The sequence below is a fragment of the Equus caballus genome, chromosome 3 (assembly GCF_041296265.1).
Source record: "Equus caballus isolate H_3958 breed thoroughbred chromosome 3, TB-T2T, whole genome shotgun sequence".
NCBI classification, from domain to species: domain Eukaryota; kingdom Metazoa; phylum Chordata; class Mammalia; order Perissodactyla; family Equidae; genus Equus; species Equus caballus.
Genome location: NC_091686.1, coordinates 123,144,746 through 123,162,674, shown reverse-complemented (window position 1 = coordinate 123,162,674; position 17,929 = coordinate 123,144,746). Strand labels below are relative to the sequence as shown.

Genomic DNA, 17,929 nt, shown 5'->3' with positions numbered 1-17,929 from the left:
CATGCTGAGGCAGCGTCGCACATAGCACAACCAGAAGGACCTGCAACTAGAATATACAGCTATGTACTAGAGGGCTTTGAGGAGAAGGAGAAGAAGAAAAAAAAGATTGGCAACAGATGTTAGCTCAGGTGCCAATCTTGAAAAGAAAAGAAGAAATAAGAGATGAGGTTAGAGGGGTTGGAGATCAGAGATGAGGGTCAACCCTGTGGGGCCTGTACCCAGTCTAAGGACCTTGGATTTTACTCTGACCAGATACACACTTGTGTGCTGAAACAAGTGATCTAATTTATGTTTCTGAAAGACCACTTTGACAACGCCAAATGCTGGTGCAGATGAAACTGAGTCACTTGATCATTGCTGGTGGGACTGTGAAATGGTCCAGCTGCTCTGGGAAACAGTTTGGTGGTTGCTTGTAGAACTGAACACACAGTTCCTGTGTGGCCCGGCAGTCACACTCCTGGGCATTTATCCCGGAGAAACGACAACCTGCGTTCACACAGAAACCTGTGCACGAGTGTTCGTAGCAGCTTTACTCATAATAGCCAGAAACTGGAATCAGCTTAGATGTCCTTCAGCAGGTGAAAGGTTAAACTACTCAGCAATAAAAAGGAACAAACTCCTGATACATGCAACAACTTAGATGAATCTTAGGGAAATTGTGCTAGTGAAAACAGCCAATCTCCAAAGGCTACCTATCGTGTGATTCTATTTATGTAATATTTCTGAAATGACAGAGTTCTAGGAATGGAGAATAGAGGAGTGGTTGCCAGGGTTAGGGACAGGGTGGTGGGTGGGATCCCCAGAGGAGGAAGGAGGGGGTGGGAGTGGTTCTGAAAGGGCAAAGAGAGGGATCCTCGTGGTGATCGAAATGTTCTATATCTTGACTTTGGTGTTGGATACACAAGCTTACACATCTGATAAAATTGTTTAGAACTAGATGCACATGCACACACACATACACACACACAAATGAGTAAAAGTAAAACCAGAAATCTAAAATCAGTGGATTGTGTCACTGTCAGTGTTCTGGTTGTGATATTATACTATAGTTTTTCAAAATGTCACTACTGTGGGAAACTGGGTGAAGTGTACACTGGATCTCTATTATTTCTTACAATTGCATGTGAATCTACAATCATCTCAATAAAAACTTCAAATTTAAAAAAAGGTCTGTGCTGGTGGACAGGGAGCATGAATGAAAGAGGGAGACGGCTGGAAAGTATTGAAGTAATCAAAGCTAGAGGTGCTGGCAGCTTGTGCCAAGTGGTCAGAAGTGGTCAGATTCTGGATCTCTTTGGAGGAAGAGCTGACAGGATATGCAGACAGATTTTCAAGAAACTGAGATTATGATTCGCATAGCATGAAATTCACCATTTCAAAGTGTACAATTTAGTGGTTTTTAGTATATCACAAGAGTCTGCCACCATCACCACTATCTAATTTCCAGAACGTTTCATCACCCCAGAAAGAAAGAAACCCCTCCCCATTAGCAATCATTTCCTATTTTCCCTCCCCCAGCCCCTGGCAGCCCCTGTCTCTGTGGATTTGCCCATTCTGGACTTTTCTTATGAATGGAATCATACAAGATGGGGCCTTGTGTTAGACTTTTTTCACTTAGTATAACAGATTGGTTTGTGGATTGCACCTTTTTCTGTTAGTAATTGTGACTGCATTCAGTTAGATCACTAGTGAGAAAGGCTTTATTTTAAAGGCCCTTTTCTATGATACAGACTGTAGTGTGGGGCAATCTTAGGCTTTGGTTCCCCTAATCAGACAGTACTTTTATTTTTAAATTATGTATGAAACATAATTCCACAATGACTCTTTGTGTCCCATTTCTTCTTAAAAAATTTTTTCTGAAAGAGTCCTAATTTTCTAGGAATACTCTCACATTAGTATAGTACTTGGCAAAACTTAAAGAGCAGCTGATGAGGAATCCGAAGACTTGGATCCCTGCCCAGCTGTTTCCAGCCCTGCTCCTGCAGGACATGCAGCCTCTAGCCCTCAGGTCTACTCACTCTGTGGGGTGTGCAGGCACTGACTTGAAATGTGTATGTGAAAGTGCTGTGAGTACGAGTAGCCAGACAGGTGCAAAATGAATGCTTGTTTTCAGTTCCTTGGGTAATATAGGCCTCTCCCTTGCCCATCTTCAACCTGGAATCATATCTTTCATGCATAATCTTAAAGTAGCGTAATTCTAAAAACAAGAGATGAGAGGGCTTGAATTCTTATTTTTAGAATGAGTCCTTTGATCATTGTTTTAACGTGAATGTAGTATGCTGTAAAGTCCTTGATTTTTATATGATTCTCCTTACAAATGTGTGTTTACGTGCAGATTGCTTCATTGCACAACCAGAGGGGGCTGGCTGAGGTTTGTTTTCATTTTGAAGGTGAAATTTAAATGCCTTAAAATGACATTTTAACTTAATGACATTTAAACTTAGAACGACTAAGTTTACCAAAAAATGGTTGAAGAGTCAGGACTGTGCTCACCCTGTTCATCCAGTTCCTGCCCAGCGCGCAAAGCAGTTCCGTTGTCATCTTAATTTCCGTACTTACTTTTCACGTAGAACAAGTCAGTTTGAGTTATCAGTTCATCAATCTAGTTAAATTCCAGGGAAGAATGAGATAGTTGTAATTTTTTAAACTTCCAAGTTTGTTTACTGGACAAAATAAGACAGGAAGGAGGTATTTCAAGCAGGGACCATAGAACGTATAAGACCTGGGTTTGAGGATGCATGCCCAAAACAGGTGAGTTATTTCGAGTGGCCAGAGTTCTCTGAAGGTTCAGAAATACAGACTGAAGATGGAGCTTGGAAAGTAGCCTGAGGTCAAATTGTGATGGACCTTGTTCAACTGGGTTTGGAAGTTTACACCGGCTGGTAGTGGCTTGTTATACTTACTAATTACGTTGCTGCCTTTACGTCTTTCAGTGGGTACACTGGAAGGTTTTTTTCTTTTAATTTTCTGATAGTTTTGGTTAATGTCTTTTGTTGGGGTGTCTGAGGGTAAAGTCTGATCCTCACACTTTAAAACGTGGGTATTTCTTCAGTGTGATAAAAGAGGAGATAATTTTTACAAGATTTTGGTTACACTTGCCCTCATATTTAAGCTGGTATTTTTAGGGTTTGACGTGGTAAAATTGTGTAGTTCTTTAATGATAATATGTCAGTTACACACACGTGTAGCCCTGTTAGACATAACAGTGGGTTTAAGAAAAATGGAGCAAAATCAAAGTATTTGGGTAGCAACCAGGTGGTTTGTTCTTATGCTTCTCGTACAAAATAGGTACTTACTATTGTTTGAATTTTAATACTAGCAACTATTGAAGACATTGACTGTCTACCCACAGAATTTTATAATGCTAAGGCTATCAAGTGTGGAAAAGATTAAAATTTAGATTTTTTTTTTATTGAGTTAATGATAGGTTACAATCTTGTGAAATTTCAGTTGTACATTAATGTTTGTCATTTGTGTTGTAGGTGCACCACTTCACCCTTTGTGCCCACCCCCCACCCCACCTTTCCCCTGGTATCCACTAATCTGTTCTCTTAGTCCACATTTTTAAATTCCTCATATGAGTGGAGTCATACGCAGATTATCCTTCTCTCGCTGGCTTATTTCACTCAACATAATTCCCTCAAGGTCCATCCATGTTATTGCAAATGGAATGATTTTGTTCTGTTTTGCAGCTGAGTAGTATTCCATTGTATATATATACCACATCTTCCTTATCCATTCATCTGTTTATGGGCGCTTAGGTTGCTTCCATGTCTTGGCTGTTGTAAATAATGCTGCAGTGAACATTGGGGTACACAGGACTTTTGGGATTGCTGACTTCAAGCTCTTTGGATAAATACCCAGTAGTGGGATGGCTGGATCGTATGGTAGTTCTATTTTTAATTTTTTGAGGAATCTCCATACTGTTTTCCATAGCGGCTGCACCAGTTTGCATTCCCACCAGCAGTGTATGAGGGTTCCTTTTTCTCCACAACCTCTCCAACATTTGTTGCTATTAGTTTTAGATATTTTTGTCATTCTAATGGGTGTAAGGTGATATCTTAGTGTAGTTTTGATGTGCATTTCCCTGATGATCAACGATGATGAGCATCTTTTCATGTGCCTATTGGCCATCCGTATATCTTCTTTGGAGAAATGTCTGTTCATGTCTCCAGCCCATTTTTTGATTGGGTTGTTTGATTTTTTGTTGTTGAGTTGTGAGAGTTCTTTATATATTATGGATATTAAGCCTTTGTCAGATATGTGACTTGCAAATATTTTTTCCCAGTTAGTGGGTTGTTTTTTTGTTTCAATCCTGTTTTCCCTTGCCTTGAAGAAGCTCTTTAGTCTGATGAAGTCCCATTTGTTTATTCTTTCTATTGTTTCCCTTGTCTGAGAAGACGTGGTGTCCGAAAAGATCCTTTTAATACTGATGTCAAAGAGTGTACTGCCTACGTTTTCTTCCAGAAGCGTTATGGTTTCAGGTCTCACCTTTAGGTCTTTGATCCATTTTGAGTTTATTTTGGTGAATGGTGAAAAAGAATGGTCAATTTTCATTCTTTTACATGTGACTTTAAAATTTAGATATATTTTGCCAGATTTGTTTTTTCCTAAAAAGGATTTGGATTGCTGGAAAATGATTGTGGATGAGGTAAGAAGAGAAACTTAAAATATTGCTTTCTTCTTAGCTGACCATGATAGAAAGTATACTATCCTCTTTTTTTTTTTTTTTGAAGATTTTATTTTTTTTCCCCAAATCCCCCCCACCCCGGTGCATAGTTGTATATTCTTCGTTGTGGGTCCTTCTAGTTGTGGTATGTGGGACGCTGCCTCAGCGTGGTTTGATGAGCAGTGCCGTGTCCGTGCCCAGGATTCGAACCAACGAAACACTGGGCCGCCTGCAGCGGAGCGCACGAACTTAACCACTCGGTCACGGGGCCAGCCCCTACTATCCTCTTTTTGATAGTAAAGTCTTGAGAGTAAGACTCGTCGAAGGTGTTGTTAAAAGACCTGTGATTGATTGTCTTGATTACAGCTGGAGGGATTCCACAGGCTAGGCCTGTCGGTCCGCAAAGTGTTTGAGTTCAAGTATGTTGGGATTTCTCCACAATTTTCTTTCTTTCTTTCTTTTTTGGTGAGTAGGATTGGCCCTGAGCTAACATCTGTTGCCAGTCTTCCTCTTTTTGCTTGAGGAAGATTGTCCCTGAGCTAACATCTGTACCAGTTTTCCTTTATTTTGTATGTGGGTTGCCACCACAGCATTGCTTGATGAGTGGTGTAGGCCTGTGCCTGGGATTCAGACCCAAGAACCATGGGCCACTGAAGTGGAGCGTGCAAACCCAACCATGATGCCACCGGGCCAGCCCTCCACAATTTTCTTTTTTAAGCTTTGTTGTTTCTACTTTTCTTTCATCTCTTGGTCCTAGAAACTTAGGTTTAAAGTAATTTTCGTTTATCTTCTGAATCCTATTTATGAGACTGACTCAAGAACTTTTGAGTCAGTTTTAATGTGTATTTGACCTATTCTCCTACAGAAAACATTTATTTATCCTTTCCTTTATTTGCAGTCTATGAAGCACCTGTAAAGTGTAGGTGTTGTGCTGAGTGTTAGTAATAGAGATATGATACGGCCCTTGCTCTTAGTCTGTCTCCCTGGGGAGATCATCGGAGGAACAGCTGTTCCCTAAGTGCGATGGAAGTGCTGCTGGCAGGGCCTTGGGAAGGGGCCCTGGTGACTAAGACAGCCTTTCCCCACCAGGAGCTCAGAGGAGGAGCTAGACTGAAACAGACCACAGAAACATGTATTTTTATTTTGTTGGGTTGAGATCAATATTCTGTCTTTGACAATCCTCGTTTGATAAACTTTTGCTCAAGTTCTGGCATGGGGAACAGCACAAGTAGGTCTTAATAAATCATGTGGCGGGTATTTTTCATTGCTAACTATGTTCTTTTGGTTCATCCCATTTATGAGGAGAGAGACAAAGTTCTTTTTAAAACTCCTGTTTGTATCTGTCACTTCTAAGAGGATAGATAAATGTTCCATCAGGCATGTGAGTAAGTAGTGTGTTGACTCTTTACTCTCTTTGGGTACCCTAGTGGCTCTACTGAGAGAGATGCACAGTGACACCCTACATTGTAATTTTAACCAAAGATGTAGTTGGCGTATTGACCTGCTGCTTTTGTCAGTACACAGAGTTCTCTTGTCAAGTCCAGGGAATACTTTCTGCTTCATAAGTGCTTGTAATGTTGCACCTGGGGGGACCCTGGGACTCGTCTCCCCCAGTCTATGACAGCTGAGCCATTCACCACTGTGGTCTTTCTTATTCAGTACAGATGAGGCCCCGGTATTCTCCAGGCTATGCTCTGGGCAGCCATGGCCACTGATCTGAGTTGGCCCATCCAAAGATACCTGGCTACCGCTGCTACTTCAGTGAGCCGTTCAGTTACGGTTGGGAAAGGGCCCACTCAGAGCAAGGGGCTTGCCATGAATCGCACACTCACTACCTCTCAGGCTTGGCAGCGGAGACTCCACAGGATGAAGGTTTTGTTTAGATTCTGACTTTGCTGGAAATCTCTGGTCCTGAGTATTTATTTCTATTCTGACCACCATTAAATTGTGAGGTGCATTTAGTTTAGCATTTGTCAATTTTTTTCTCATTACCACTCCCCTGAAGAATCATTTTAGACCCAGTGTAAGACACTGTCACATTGAGGGGCCACTCCCTATATAGCTAGGAGACTGGTGTGTGATTTCAGTTCATTTAAGGCCTTGGGAAGGTTTTTCACTTTGGAAGTCAAAGAATAATGGATAGGTGAGTTAGTTTGCCTCCTAAAATGCTTAAAATGATCGGTGTTCTTTAATTTTCTTCATGGCTGTCTTAAACTGGGTAAACTCTAAGCTACTTTAACAGAGACTTTAATATGATACTTGGAAGAAGAGAGCACTTTAATTCTCATAGCACATTCTTTTTAAGACCGAGGTATAATTTACATATAGTAAAATGTACCCTTTTTTTTCTTTTTTGCTAAGGAAGATTTACCCTGAGCTAACATCTGTGCAAGTCTTCCTCTGTTTTGCACATGGGTTGCTGCCACAGTATGGCTGCTGACGGTTAGTGTAGGTCTGCACCTGGGAACCAAACCTGGGCTGCCAAAGTGGAGCACACCAAACTTAACTACTAGGCCACAGGGCTGGCCTCAAAAATGTACCCCTTTTAGTGCATAATTCTCTGAGTTTTGACAAATGGATAGAGGCATGTAACTACTACGACAATCAAGATTTAGAACAGTTCTACAACCCCCTAAAACTTCCCCATGCCCCATGCCTTTTTGCTGTCCAACTCCTCCTCCCTGGCCACTGGAAATTACTGATCACTTTCCATTCCTGTAGTTTTGTCTCTTCCAGAATATTATATAAATGGAATCATCTAATGTGTAGTCTTGAACCTGGTACACTGAGATTCACCCTCGTGTGTATTAGTGGATTGCCCTTTTTTACTGCTAAGCAGTATTCCGTTGTCTGGCTATAGCAGTTTGTTTATCCATTCACCAGGTGAAGGACATTTGGGTTGTTTCAGTCATCATGCTTTTGAAGTGGGTGGCTCATGAGGATGGGAGTAGGGGATCTCTGCTTCTTGTGGTCACTTAGAACTCAGGCTCATTCCATCCTGTGGCTCTGTAGCCTTCTTGTTGTCTTTATCTGTGTCATCAAAAACTGGGTGTTAGACAAGTTTGTTCCAATTGGAGGGAACTAACGGGCGAGATACCCAGGGCAAGCCAGCAAGGTAGACACTCCATATTCCACTTCTGTTCCCATTTCATCTGTGAGAACTAAGTCATGCGTCTATCCCTGGGTGCAGGGAGGCTGGGCGATGGAACTTCTAAGCAGGAGGCGTGTGTCCAGGAGGGGAAGAATGTCGTTTTTGTGGATGATCAGCAGTCTGCAGTATAACTTGTCAGTAAAAGTCCCATTAAGACTGGGCGTTGGGCTCACACTCACCAGCCCACAGAATGATGGACTCTTACTGGGCCGTCATTGGGAAGCCCCTCTCCACTTGCCATGGACTAGGCCTCTCATTCAGGCCCTGCTTCTTTTCTCTGCTTGGGTACCCTGTCTGTTCCTCTTTTCGGCCACTGACTTCTCCCTTTGGAGGTTTTTCCTTGCCAGTTTTCTGCCCTGGCCATGTCTGAGGTCTCTTTTGAGGGTATGTCTTCACTGGATTTGCACAGTTGTGATAGCCTGTTCCTTCAGGTGCACGATTTGGAGCTGGGGTCTGGGGCTGGGGTGGGGTGGTGGGTGGGGTGCATTAGGGATTAAATAGTCACAGGTGTTTGTAGGTTAGATTTTTTTTTTTTTAATTTCTTTGGTAACAGAATTCTCTCAAAAAGTTGGTAGTCTTGTAGTTTAGTTGTTTCTAGTTAGTACCATGTGCTGGTAACAACCACAGTCAAGTTCTTTTTTGGATGTAGTTCTTAAGCCTGCTTTATTTTTTGCCTTCCTCTTTGGATCATCCCTCTCTACCTTATTTCAATGTACCTACCTTGAAGACCTATGAAGCTGTAGGTTTGGATGGGAAGCAAGCATCTTTAATCTGATCTTCCTGATCAGGCTATTTATCTCCTTTTGTTTGGCTGAGAAGTCTTAATAGGAGGCTTTGGAGAAAGGCTTTGAGCAGGAGGCTTTTTTGTAGCTATTTGGGGGTATAGGAGTGATAAGTCGTAGTGTATACCTTATTTTATACCAAATCGACAGCATGAGGTCTGTGTGGTATGCTGACTGCAGTCAATTAACAATGCGATTTTGAGCAGTGGAGGCCGCTTGGTGTGTAGAGTGTATATTACATTATGTATTTCATTGAATTGCGCATCCCTCCATTGTGTGATCTTGGGTGAGTCACTGCAATGTAATTTCTCCTTCTCCCTCAAATGGGAAAAATTAAGTGCATTAGTAGCATCACATATCTTTTCTATGGAGCAGTGTGGTTTAGGAAACCCTGGGTTGAGCTCATCTCCACCTCCCTGACCTGATCCCCTACCCTGCCCCCTAGCATGGAGTATATGGTTTATTCCTAGTAGTCAAGAAGTGCTTGTTGAATGAATGAATGATATGCAGAAATAAATGGGGTGGATAATTCAACACATGTTCACTTCCTTTCCTGCTTTCTTTTTTCTTTTAGAAAGAAAGAACTCTCAGCCACCAAGAAAGACCGTGTGAATCATTGTCTGACAATATGTGAAAACATAGTGGCGCAGTCTCTCAGGTAATTGCACTTTGAACTTTCTAGTGAGAAAAAAGCTTTATTTTCATTCATTTTTTTTCTTTTAAATAGATTTTATTTTTCCTTTTTCTCCCCAAATCCCCCCAGTACATAGTTGTATATTTTAGTTGTGGGTTATTATTTTCGTTCTTAATGGGCTAGAATATTCTTTGTCTTCTCAGTTGTCTTAAAATCTTTAAAGGACTCTTTCCCCATACTTCTAGCTATATATATATCAAGGATACCCAGACACTATAAGGAGTAATGTTTCCTTTCTGTAATCTTACGTGTGACAGTTGTAACCATTATGTTAATTAAACAGTATGTTTATATTTAATTAGCTCTCTTGGTAACAGTAATCATTTAAAAACCATCTTTTGTTTGTTATTTGTACATGATTGCAGTGATTCGAACAGCCTGAGCCTGTCCAGTTATTGTCTCTCATAGTTCCTTTTCTTTGGTTCTGCGCTGCTGTCTGTTTGCCCTGTGGGGCTGCTGCCTGCTCATCTGGGCTCTGTGGTTAGTGGGGTCATGGGCAGTTGACTGTAGGTCTGCTTCCCTTGTTGGTCTTTCTTCTGGGTGAACTAATGGCACCTTCTTTTGTAGCTTCTTTGCTAATTCTCCTCCTCCTCTTAGCTTTTGACCATCTGTCTTTCTGAGCATTGTTCTAGTAGTAGCTGTGGATGTAAATGTGTTAGGCCTGTTTCTGATGGCTGAGTGGGAGACAGATGTACCTGATTTCTGAATTCTGTTACCCAGATGGGCATATATGAAATACTTCTCTCCTTGCTTTTCTTTCCTTTGGAATAAAGAATTCATGTTATTCTTCTGCGGGACAGCTGGAAAGAGCTCTTTGTAATCTGTTTGAAAAAGCCCTGTGAATAATAATCTTGACTTTAGTACTGACAGAAAATTGGTAATTCACTTATTTTTAATTGCACATTGCATTTGTATTTTATACTTTCAAAGTGATTTCACATATTTCGTTTTAATTGAACTCCTTCTGTTGGATGTGAAATATAGTGGATGCTTTCTGTTTTTGTCTAATTTGTAACAATGTGGGAAGAAGGTGAAATAAATGACAATATGTGCTGAAAATGAAAATATACAAATTCTAAGTTAGCGTGCTATTGTAGAAAACAATACTATGGTAAAAGTATGAAAAAAGGTTTGAATTCCATCTCTACTCCTTTAAAGCTGGGTGATTTTAGATAAGTTTAACTTCTTGGAGCCTCTATTGTTGCTTCAGTTACGAAATGAAAACCCCATTTTATGGGGTTCTTGTGGGATCAAGTGATACATGTGAAACACTGTAAAGAACTGCATAGATGTATTCAAGAGCTGCCTGAGAGCAAGAAATACAACCTGTCACGATGTACGTTGTCCTATAAATTATCATTGCTTTTGTGTGAAATGACTTTAAAGGCCCGACAAGCATTTGGTGCCCTGCTGCTGCAGCACAGCTCCGTTCATCTGATCTTCACCATCCAGGTCTCAAGGAATAAGAGTGGAAGAGATCTTGTTTTCCGGATACATAACCTTTCAAAATGCTTTATATTTATTTTGTTTCTTGGTAATTTTCAGTGGAATTGGTGGAATGTTGTGGCTTAGATTCACATATTAGTAAAGTATGTTGAGATATCTTAAGGTTGATTTGTGGTTCAGTTTGCCACCTTAAATCAAAATAGTAGCAGTTAATAGTTTTCACATTAGTACAGTAGTTCCCCCTTATCTGAGGGGAATGTGTTCCAAGACCCCCAGTGGATGCCTGAAACCATGGATAGTACTGAACCCTATAAATACTATGTTTTTTCCCATACTAAGCTCTTATCTCGCACTATGGCCATAACTTTTGCAGTTTGTGGTGCAGCAGCAAAACTAGCATGAATTTCTTCTTCTTCTTCGCAATTTCATGGATAGAAAATTCGTTCCCATCATAGATCTTAGCAACCTCAGCATGCAATTTTTTTCTTGTTTAAGTTGAGAACTTTCACCTTTTCACTTAAAGGAAGCACTTTACGCCTTCTCCTTGGCATATCCAAATTGCTAGCATCACTACTCTATGCTTTGTGGCATTTCTAAGGGTTACTTGAACACAAGCGTTGTGATACCACAATAAGCAAAATGCTACTAAGTGACTAATGGGCAGGTAGGGTATAGAGCATGGATCCACTGGACAAAGGGAAGATTCATGTCCTGGATGGGATGGAGCGGGATGGTGCAAGCTTTCATCACGCTACTCACAATGGCCTGGAATTTAAAACTTATGAATTGTTTATTTCTGGAATTTTCCACTTAATATTTTTGGACCGTGACTGACCATGAGTAACTGAAACTGCGGAAAGCGAAGCTGTGGATAAGGGGGGAGCTACTGTGTATCTATTCTGTTTTTATGGAATAATGCTGATAGTCATTATACTTCTTATTCTACCGAGGAGCTTTTTTTTTTTGAGAAAGATTAGCCCTGACCTAACATCTGCTGCCAGTCCTCCTCTTTTTCCTGAGGAAGACTGGCCCTGAGCTAACATCCCTGCTCATCTTCCTCTACTTTACATGTGGGATGCCTGCCACAGCATGGCTTGACAAACTGTGCGTAGGTCTGCATTCGGGATGCAAACTGGCGAACCTCGGGCCGCTGGAGTAGAATGTGCGAACTTATCTGCTGTGCCACCGGGCCAGCCCCTAGAGGAGGATGTTAGTAGGATATTTTATGGACCCCAAGAGGTTATTTTTGGTCTCATCAGATCAAAGAACAAGTTTGTTTTAAGATGCTTTCCATACTTTGTAGGAATTTCAGAGGGTAGAGCTGAAGTGGCTATTTTATGTATATATAATGTTTTATGAAATCTTCTTGATGGCTGGTATTTCTTGTGATCTCTCCTTGAATGTAACTAAGTCTTTGGTACATTCTTGTAGCTTCTGTGATTTACTGACCTTATCTCCAGTGGGGTTATTTCAGTGGCAGCTTGTGGAGTTTTTAATGTGAGAAGTCATCTGAAACTTCTGGTACGTTGTGACTATTAGTCTGCTTGAGCTCTTGATTTGGTGGTCTGACCTACTGGTTCCTAAATGTGGATGAGCATCAAAATCATCTGGAAAATTTGTCAAAAATACAGTAATGATGATACCTCATTGCCCTCTTTCTCCAACACTCTTAAACTTTCTGTTCAGGTGGAGTCTAGGGATTTGTTTTTAACTAGTATCCTCTTGGGAATACCTAGGAACCCTCATGTAAGCAAGTGTGCTTGACAAGGTGGTTGAGTAAAAATAAATATATAGAAATCCATAGATTTTCCATATGTTAGCATAAATCAGTTAGAAAATATAATGGTTTGAGATCCAAATCATAGTAGCACCAACGTATAGCATTTCAAGGAATTACAAGAAATATGCACAAACTACATAAAGACCCTATTGATTTTCCTGAAAAGTATAAGTGAGTACTTTCCTTCCCAGATGGGAAGATTTTATCATAAAGTTGAATTTTCTCTAAATTAATCTGTAAATTTCAAATGATCTTGATCAAAATTCTAGTAGGGGTATTTTTGAACTTGTTCAGCTACAAGAATAAATACACAACTGTTGCAAAGAAAATCTGAAACCATCATTAATTTGGTGAGACCATGTGCACATCACATTAAAATTGCTATTAGACACTGAAGAAGGTATAGAATAGAAAGTTAGGGAAGTGTGTGTGTATCTGCGTGTATGAATTTATGATGAAAGTCGCATTTTGTATTAGTAGGGCAATAGTGGGCTGTTGAACCAACTGACTATTTAGGGGAAATTGTGTACCTCGTTGCAAACAAACACAAGTGTCAGATTAATTACATAAATGTAAAAACTACCAAAAGAACATTTAATCTTAGGCTAAGGAAGACTAACAATATAAAGGAAAAAATTGTTTTGGCTGGAATATAGTTCAGTATGACAAAGACCATCTTAAACGCAAAAGTAAATTCAACTTGGGGAAAGTATTGACAGCATATATATCAGAGGCTTAGTAGCCTGCATAAAGAGCAATTATAGTCATTAAGAAAAAGACTATCAAGCTAATAGAAAAATAGCCAAAGACCGTGAATAGGTAGTTCAGAGAAGAAGAAATATGACTGGGCCAATAAACGTAAATAGCTAACACTTATTTCATGCTTCCTATGGAAAAATGTTCAAATTTACTAGTAATCGGTAGAATGAGACTAAAACAAAATAACATTTTTTACCTGTCAATTGGCAAACAGAAAGTACTCAAGATTTCATCAGAGGTGATACAACTTTCTTAAAAGGCAATTTGGCAAAATATAAAGCTGTAGACTGTCATCTGTGTTTGACTTAGCAGTTTCACTTCAGGCATTTATCCTTAGTCAAGGGTGTGATGATGTTGGTGCAGTGCTGTTTATCCCATTAGAAAATTAGAAATAATCTTAATGACTTACCGATAGGGGAGTTGAAAAGTTTATACATTTATAGAAGGGAATGTTAGTTAATTTTATAAAAGATGACTGGTAGATATTTATATTTGTTATCAGAAAAGATATTAATATGTTAAAAAATTAAGATAAATCAAGAAAGATTGTTTTTTTTAGCTAAGATAAGTAACAGGGACAGGATTTGCCTTCCTGCCTAAAACAATTGATAATGGTTAAAATATATGTAACAATGGTTTCCAAGGCACTGGGCATCAAGGCAAAGAACAATAGCAATCCTGGAAAAATGGAAAACTAATGTGGGAGCCCTATGATTTCCCCAGATTGATACCTGAAGGGAGTTTCTTGGCCATGACATGAGGAGGGGACACCCAGGCAGAGCCCAGTGGTTGTGGAACTGAGAAGACAGAGCTGGTAGTCCCAAGAGACCAAGGTGGCTAGAGCCCATGGGGGCATACCCAAAGAGGAGAGAGCTGCACAGAGCGATCTCTGGAGACCTGCAGAGTGGCTCTCAAGTCTTAACTGAGTATTGATACACACATGCTTGTGAAAAATGACCCTGGAAGAGCTCCTATTCACACCAGCCAGAGTGGAAACCTCATCCTTCGTGGGGCGTTGGTTGTAGGACTCAGAAGGGTTTGCCTTAACAACAGGGCTGACTTAGCCGTAGACTGAGATGTTGTTCTGATCCTGCCTAAGGAAGCTTAAAAGCAAAATCCAAGAGGATCATACTCTTCCAAAGTAACATAATTGCATTCTAGAGTAAAGGTGAAGAATATTTACGGGAATTCGAAAGTATATAGCACCCAGTGAGATAAAAGTTACAAGGTCTGGCATCCATTCAAAAATGATCAGGAATACAAAGAAGCAGAAAGATGTGATTCATAGTGAGAAAAATCAAGTCAAGCGGACCTGGAAATTGCACAGGTGGTAAAAGTGGTTCACAGAAACATTACAACAGTTACTGTAACTGTATTTCATGTGTTCAGGGAGCTAGAGAAAAGGTTAAATATGTTGAGAAAAAGACATAAAAAACACCTAAGTTGAACAAGGGTAAGAGTGACAGTGGGTGTCTCATTGGAAACAGTGTATGCCAGAAGTCAGTGGAACACCATCTATAAAGTTCTGAGAAGGAAAAACCCATAGACTCTATACCTAGTAAAAATCTCTCTCTCAAAAACAAAGGTGAAATAAAGACTTTTTCACACATACAAAGGCTGAAATAATTTATGTCCAGCAGGCAACCACTGTAAGAGACAAGAAGTGTTTCAGGTAGGAGGGAAATGATACCAGATAGAAATCTGGATCTACATGAAGGATTGGAAAGCTATGGAAGTGGTAACTAGAGTGGGTAAATATAAGACTTTCCCCCGTATTTTTAATCTCCTAAAAATTTAATTGATTGTGAGGTTTATAGCATGTAGAAGTAAAATATATGACAATAATAGCTTGAAGGCCCCAAGAGCAGAAATGGAAATACGCTTGTGGTAGGCAGAATAATGCTTCCTCCCCTCAAACATATCAGGTCCTAATCCCCGGAATCCTGTGTAAATGTTACCTTCTAAGGGAAAGCGGTCTTTACAGATGTGAGTAAGTTAAGGATCTTGAGATAGATTATGCTGGGTTGTCCAGGTGGGCCCTAAGTGCAGTCACATGTATCCTTATAAAAAGGAGGCAGAGGGGAATTTTATGCACACACGCACACATACAGGAGGTGATGTGAAGATGAAACAAAGGCAGATTTGAAGATGCTGGCCTTGAAAATTGGAGTGATGCAACCACCAGCCAAGGAATGCTGGCAGCAGCTAGAGCTGGAAGGGTCAAGGAGCCGTTTTCCCTTAGAGTCTCTGGAGGGAGCACAGCACTGCCAATACCTTGATTGTGACTCAGCGATACTGATTTTGTACTTCTGGCCTCCATGACTGAGAGACAATAAATTACTGTGTTTTAAAGCCACCCAGTTTCTAGTAAATTGTTACACAGCCACAGGAAACTAATACAATACACTGTTAGTTTCTTATGCTATATGTGAAGTGGTATAATATCACTATGCAGATTGTGATAAATTAAAGATATATGCTATAAGCAGTGAAGCAACAAGTAAAAGCACAACAGTTATAGTCAGTATACCAAAAAGGAGAGAAAATGGAATCATAAAAATACTCAAGCCAAAAGAAGGTAGAAATAGGGAAAAAGGCTTATAAAGAGCATGTGGGACAACTAGGAAAGAAATGGTACACTGGTACATTTAAACCTAGTTATATCAATAATGACATTAATTGTAAAAGATTTTTCAGAGTCGATGAAAAAGCAAGACCCAGTCTAGACTGCCTATGAGAAACCCATTTTAAATATAAAGACACAAATAGGTTAAAAGTAAAAGAGTGGAAAGAAGTTCACCATGCTAACACTAATCAGATGAAAGCTAAATGGGTTATATTAATATCAGACAAAGTGGATTCCTAATCAAAGGCTGTTACCAGGAATAGGATGGTCATTTCATAATGATAAAGGCACCAGTTCATCAGTAGACATAACAGTCCTGCGTGTTGATATACCTAAGTACAGGGTTTAAAAAATACGTGAAGCAAAACCTGATAGAACTGCAAGGAGAAATAGACAAATCCACAGTTATAGTCAGAGATTTCAACAGCCTCTCTCAAAAATTCTTAGAACGTGTAAACTTAAAATCTGGATCTAGAAGACTTGAAAACACTATCTGCCCCTGTGTCCTGATTGACAGTTATGTACGCTCCACCCAGAACAGCAGAGGACACACTCTCCTCAAGTGCTCACAGGACGTTTGCCAAGATAGACCGTATGCTGGGCCATAAAACAAGTCTCTAAATGTAAAAGGACTCAGATCATACAAAGTATGCTCTCTGACCTCAGTGTAATTAGATTGGAAGCTGTTACAGAAAGATAACCTGGAAAAGCCTCAAATATGTGGAAAACATATAACACATCTCCATGTTACCCATGGATCAAAGAAGTCAAAAGGGAAATTTAAAAGTATTTTGAACTGATTGAAATAAAAACAAAGGATTTCAAAGCTTCTGGTATGCTGCTATAGCATATTAAAGGGAAATTTATAGCACTAAATGCCTATTTTAGAAAAGAAAGGTCTCAAATCATTGCCTCAGCTTTCAACTTAGGAAACTTGAAAAAGAAGAGCAAGTGAAACCCAAATTTAGCAGAAGAATGGACATAATAAAGATAAGAATGGAACTTAGTAAAACAGAAAACAACCTATAGGAAATCAATAAAACCAAAAGCAGGTTCTTTGAGAACATCAGTAAAATTAATAAGACTGGTCAGGAAAGAAAGAGTGAAGTCACAAATTACTGATATCTGGAATGAGGGAGATGATATCAGTATATGTTGTATAGATATTAAAAGGATTATAAGAATATTGTGAATAACTTTATGCCAATTAATTTGACAACTTGGATGAAATGGAAAAGTTTCTTGAAAGACAAACTTCTAAAGCTCCCTAAAGCAGAAATAGATAACCTGATTAGCCCTATATCTATTTTATTAAATTAAAATTAAAAAAATCAAGTTTGGATTTAGTTATTGGAGCACTTCTAAGCCTAATTGGAAATGGTATATATACCTACCTTTTTTCTTTTTTGAAAGTTGAGAAATGATTGACATATAACGTGTAAGTTTGAGGTGTACAACGTGTTGGTTTGGTACATTTACATATTGCAATATGATTGCTATGCAGTGGTATGCAATGCTATGATTAGCATTAGCTAAAACCTTTATTAAATCACATAGTTATTTCTTTTTTGTGTTGAGAACAGTTAAGATCTAGTCTCCTAGTAACTTTGAAGTTTGTGATGTAGTATTATTGACTATAATCACTGCGTTGTGCATTAGATATCCAGAACTTATGTATCTGCTAGTTGCAAGTGAACCTACTTTTTCAACTGAATTTTATGAAGTCTAAATACAGATAAAGTATTTCTGATGAAAATTTTGTCTAAATTGAGATGTGCTGTAAAAAAGATTGTTGTGTATCTCAATAATTTCTTGTTTTTGATTACATGTTGAAATAATAATATTTTGAATATATTTTGTTAAATGAAATATTAAGTTAATTTAACCTGTTTTTATTTTTGATGTCTATTAGAAAATCTAAAATCACATAAGTAGCTCATATTATATTTCTGTAGACAGCACTGCTTTGAGCAGTGTGTGAATGCTATGCAAGCCTCTTATGGACCTTTCCTGCTTAATCCT

General features: G+C 39.3%; 1 protein-coding gene across 4 annotated transcripts in view; it reads left to right on the top strand.

Annotated features, from left to right (window-relative positions):
• The window catches only part of HTT (huntingtin), a 165,625-nt gene that overhangs the window by 6,551 nt on the left and 141,145 nt on the right, over positions 1–17,929 (top strand). For all 4 annotated transcript variants that reach the window (XR_011437274.1, XM_023638468.2, XM_023638466.2 and 1 more), the window contains exon 2: positions 9,177–9,260. Coding sequence is in view for 3 of the 4 variants with exons in the window: in XM_023638468.2 (XP_023494236.2) it covers positions 9,177–9,260 (84 nt within the window). In the remaining variant the exon portion in view is untranslated. The remainder of the gene's footprint in view (positions 1–9,176; positions 9,261–17,929) is intronic.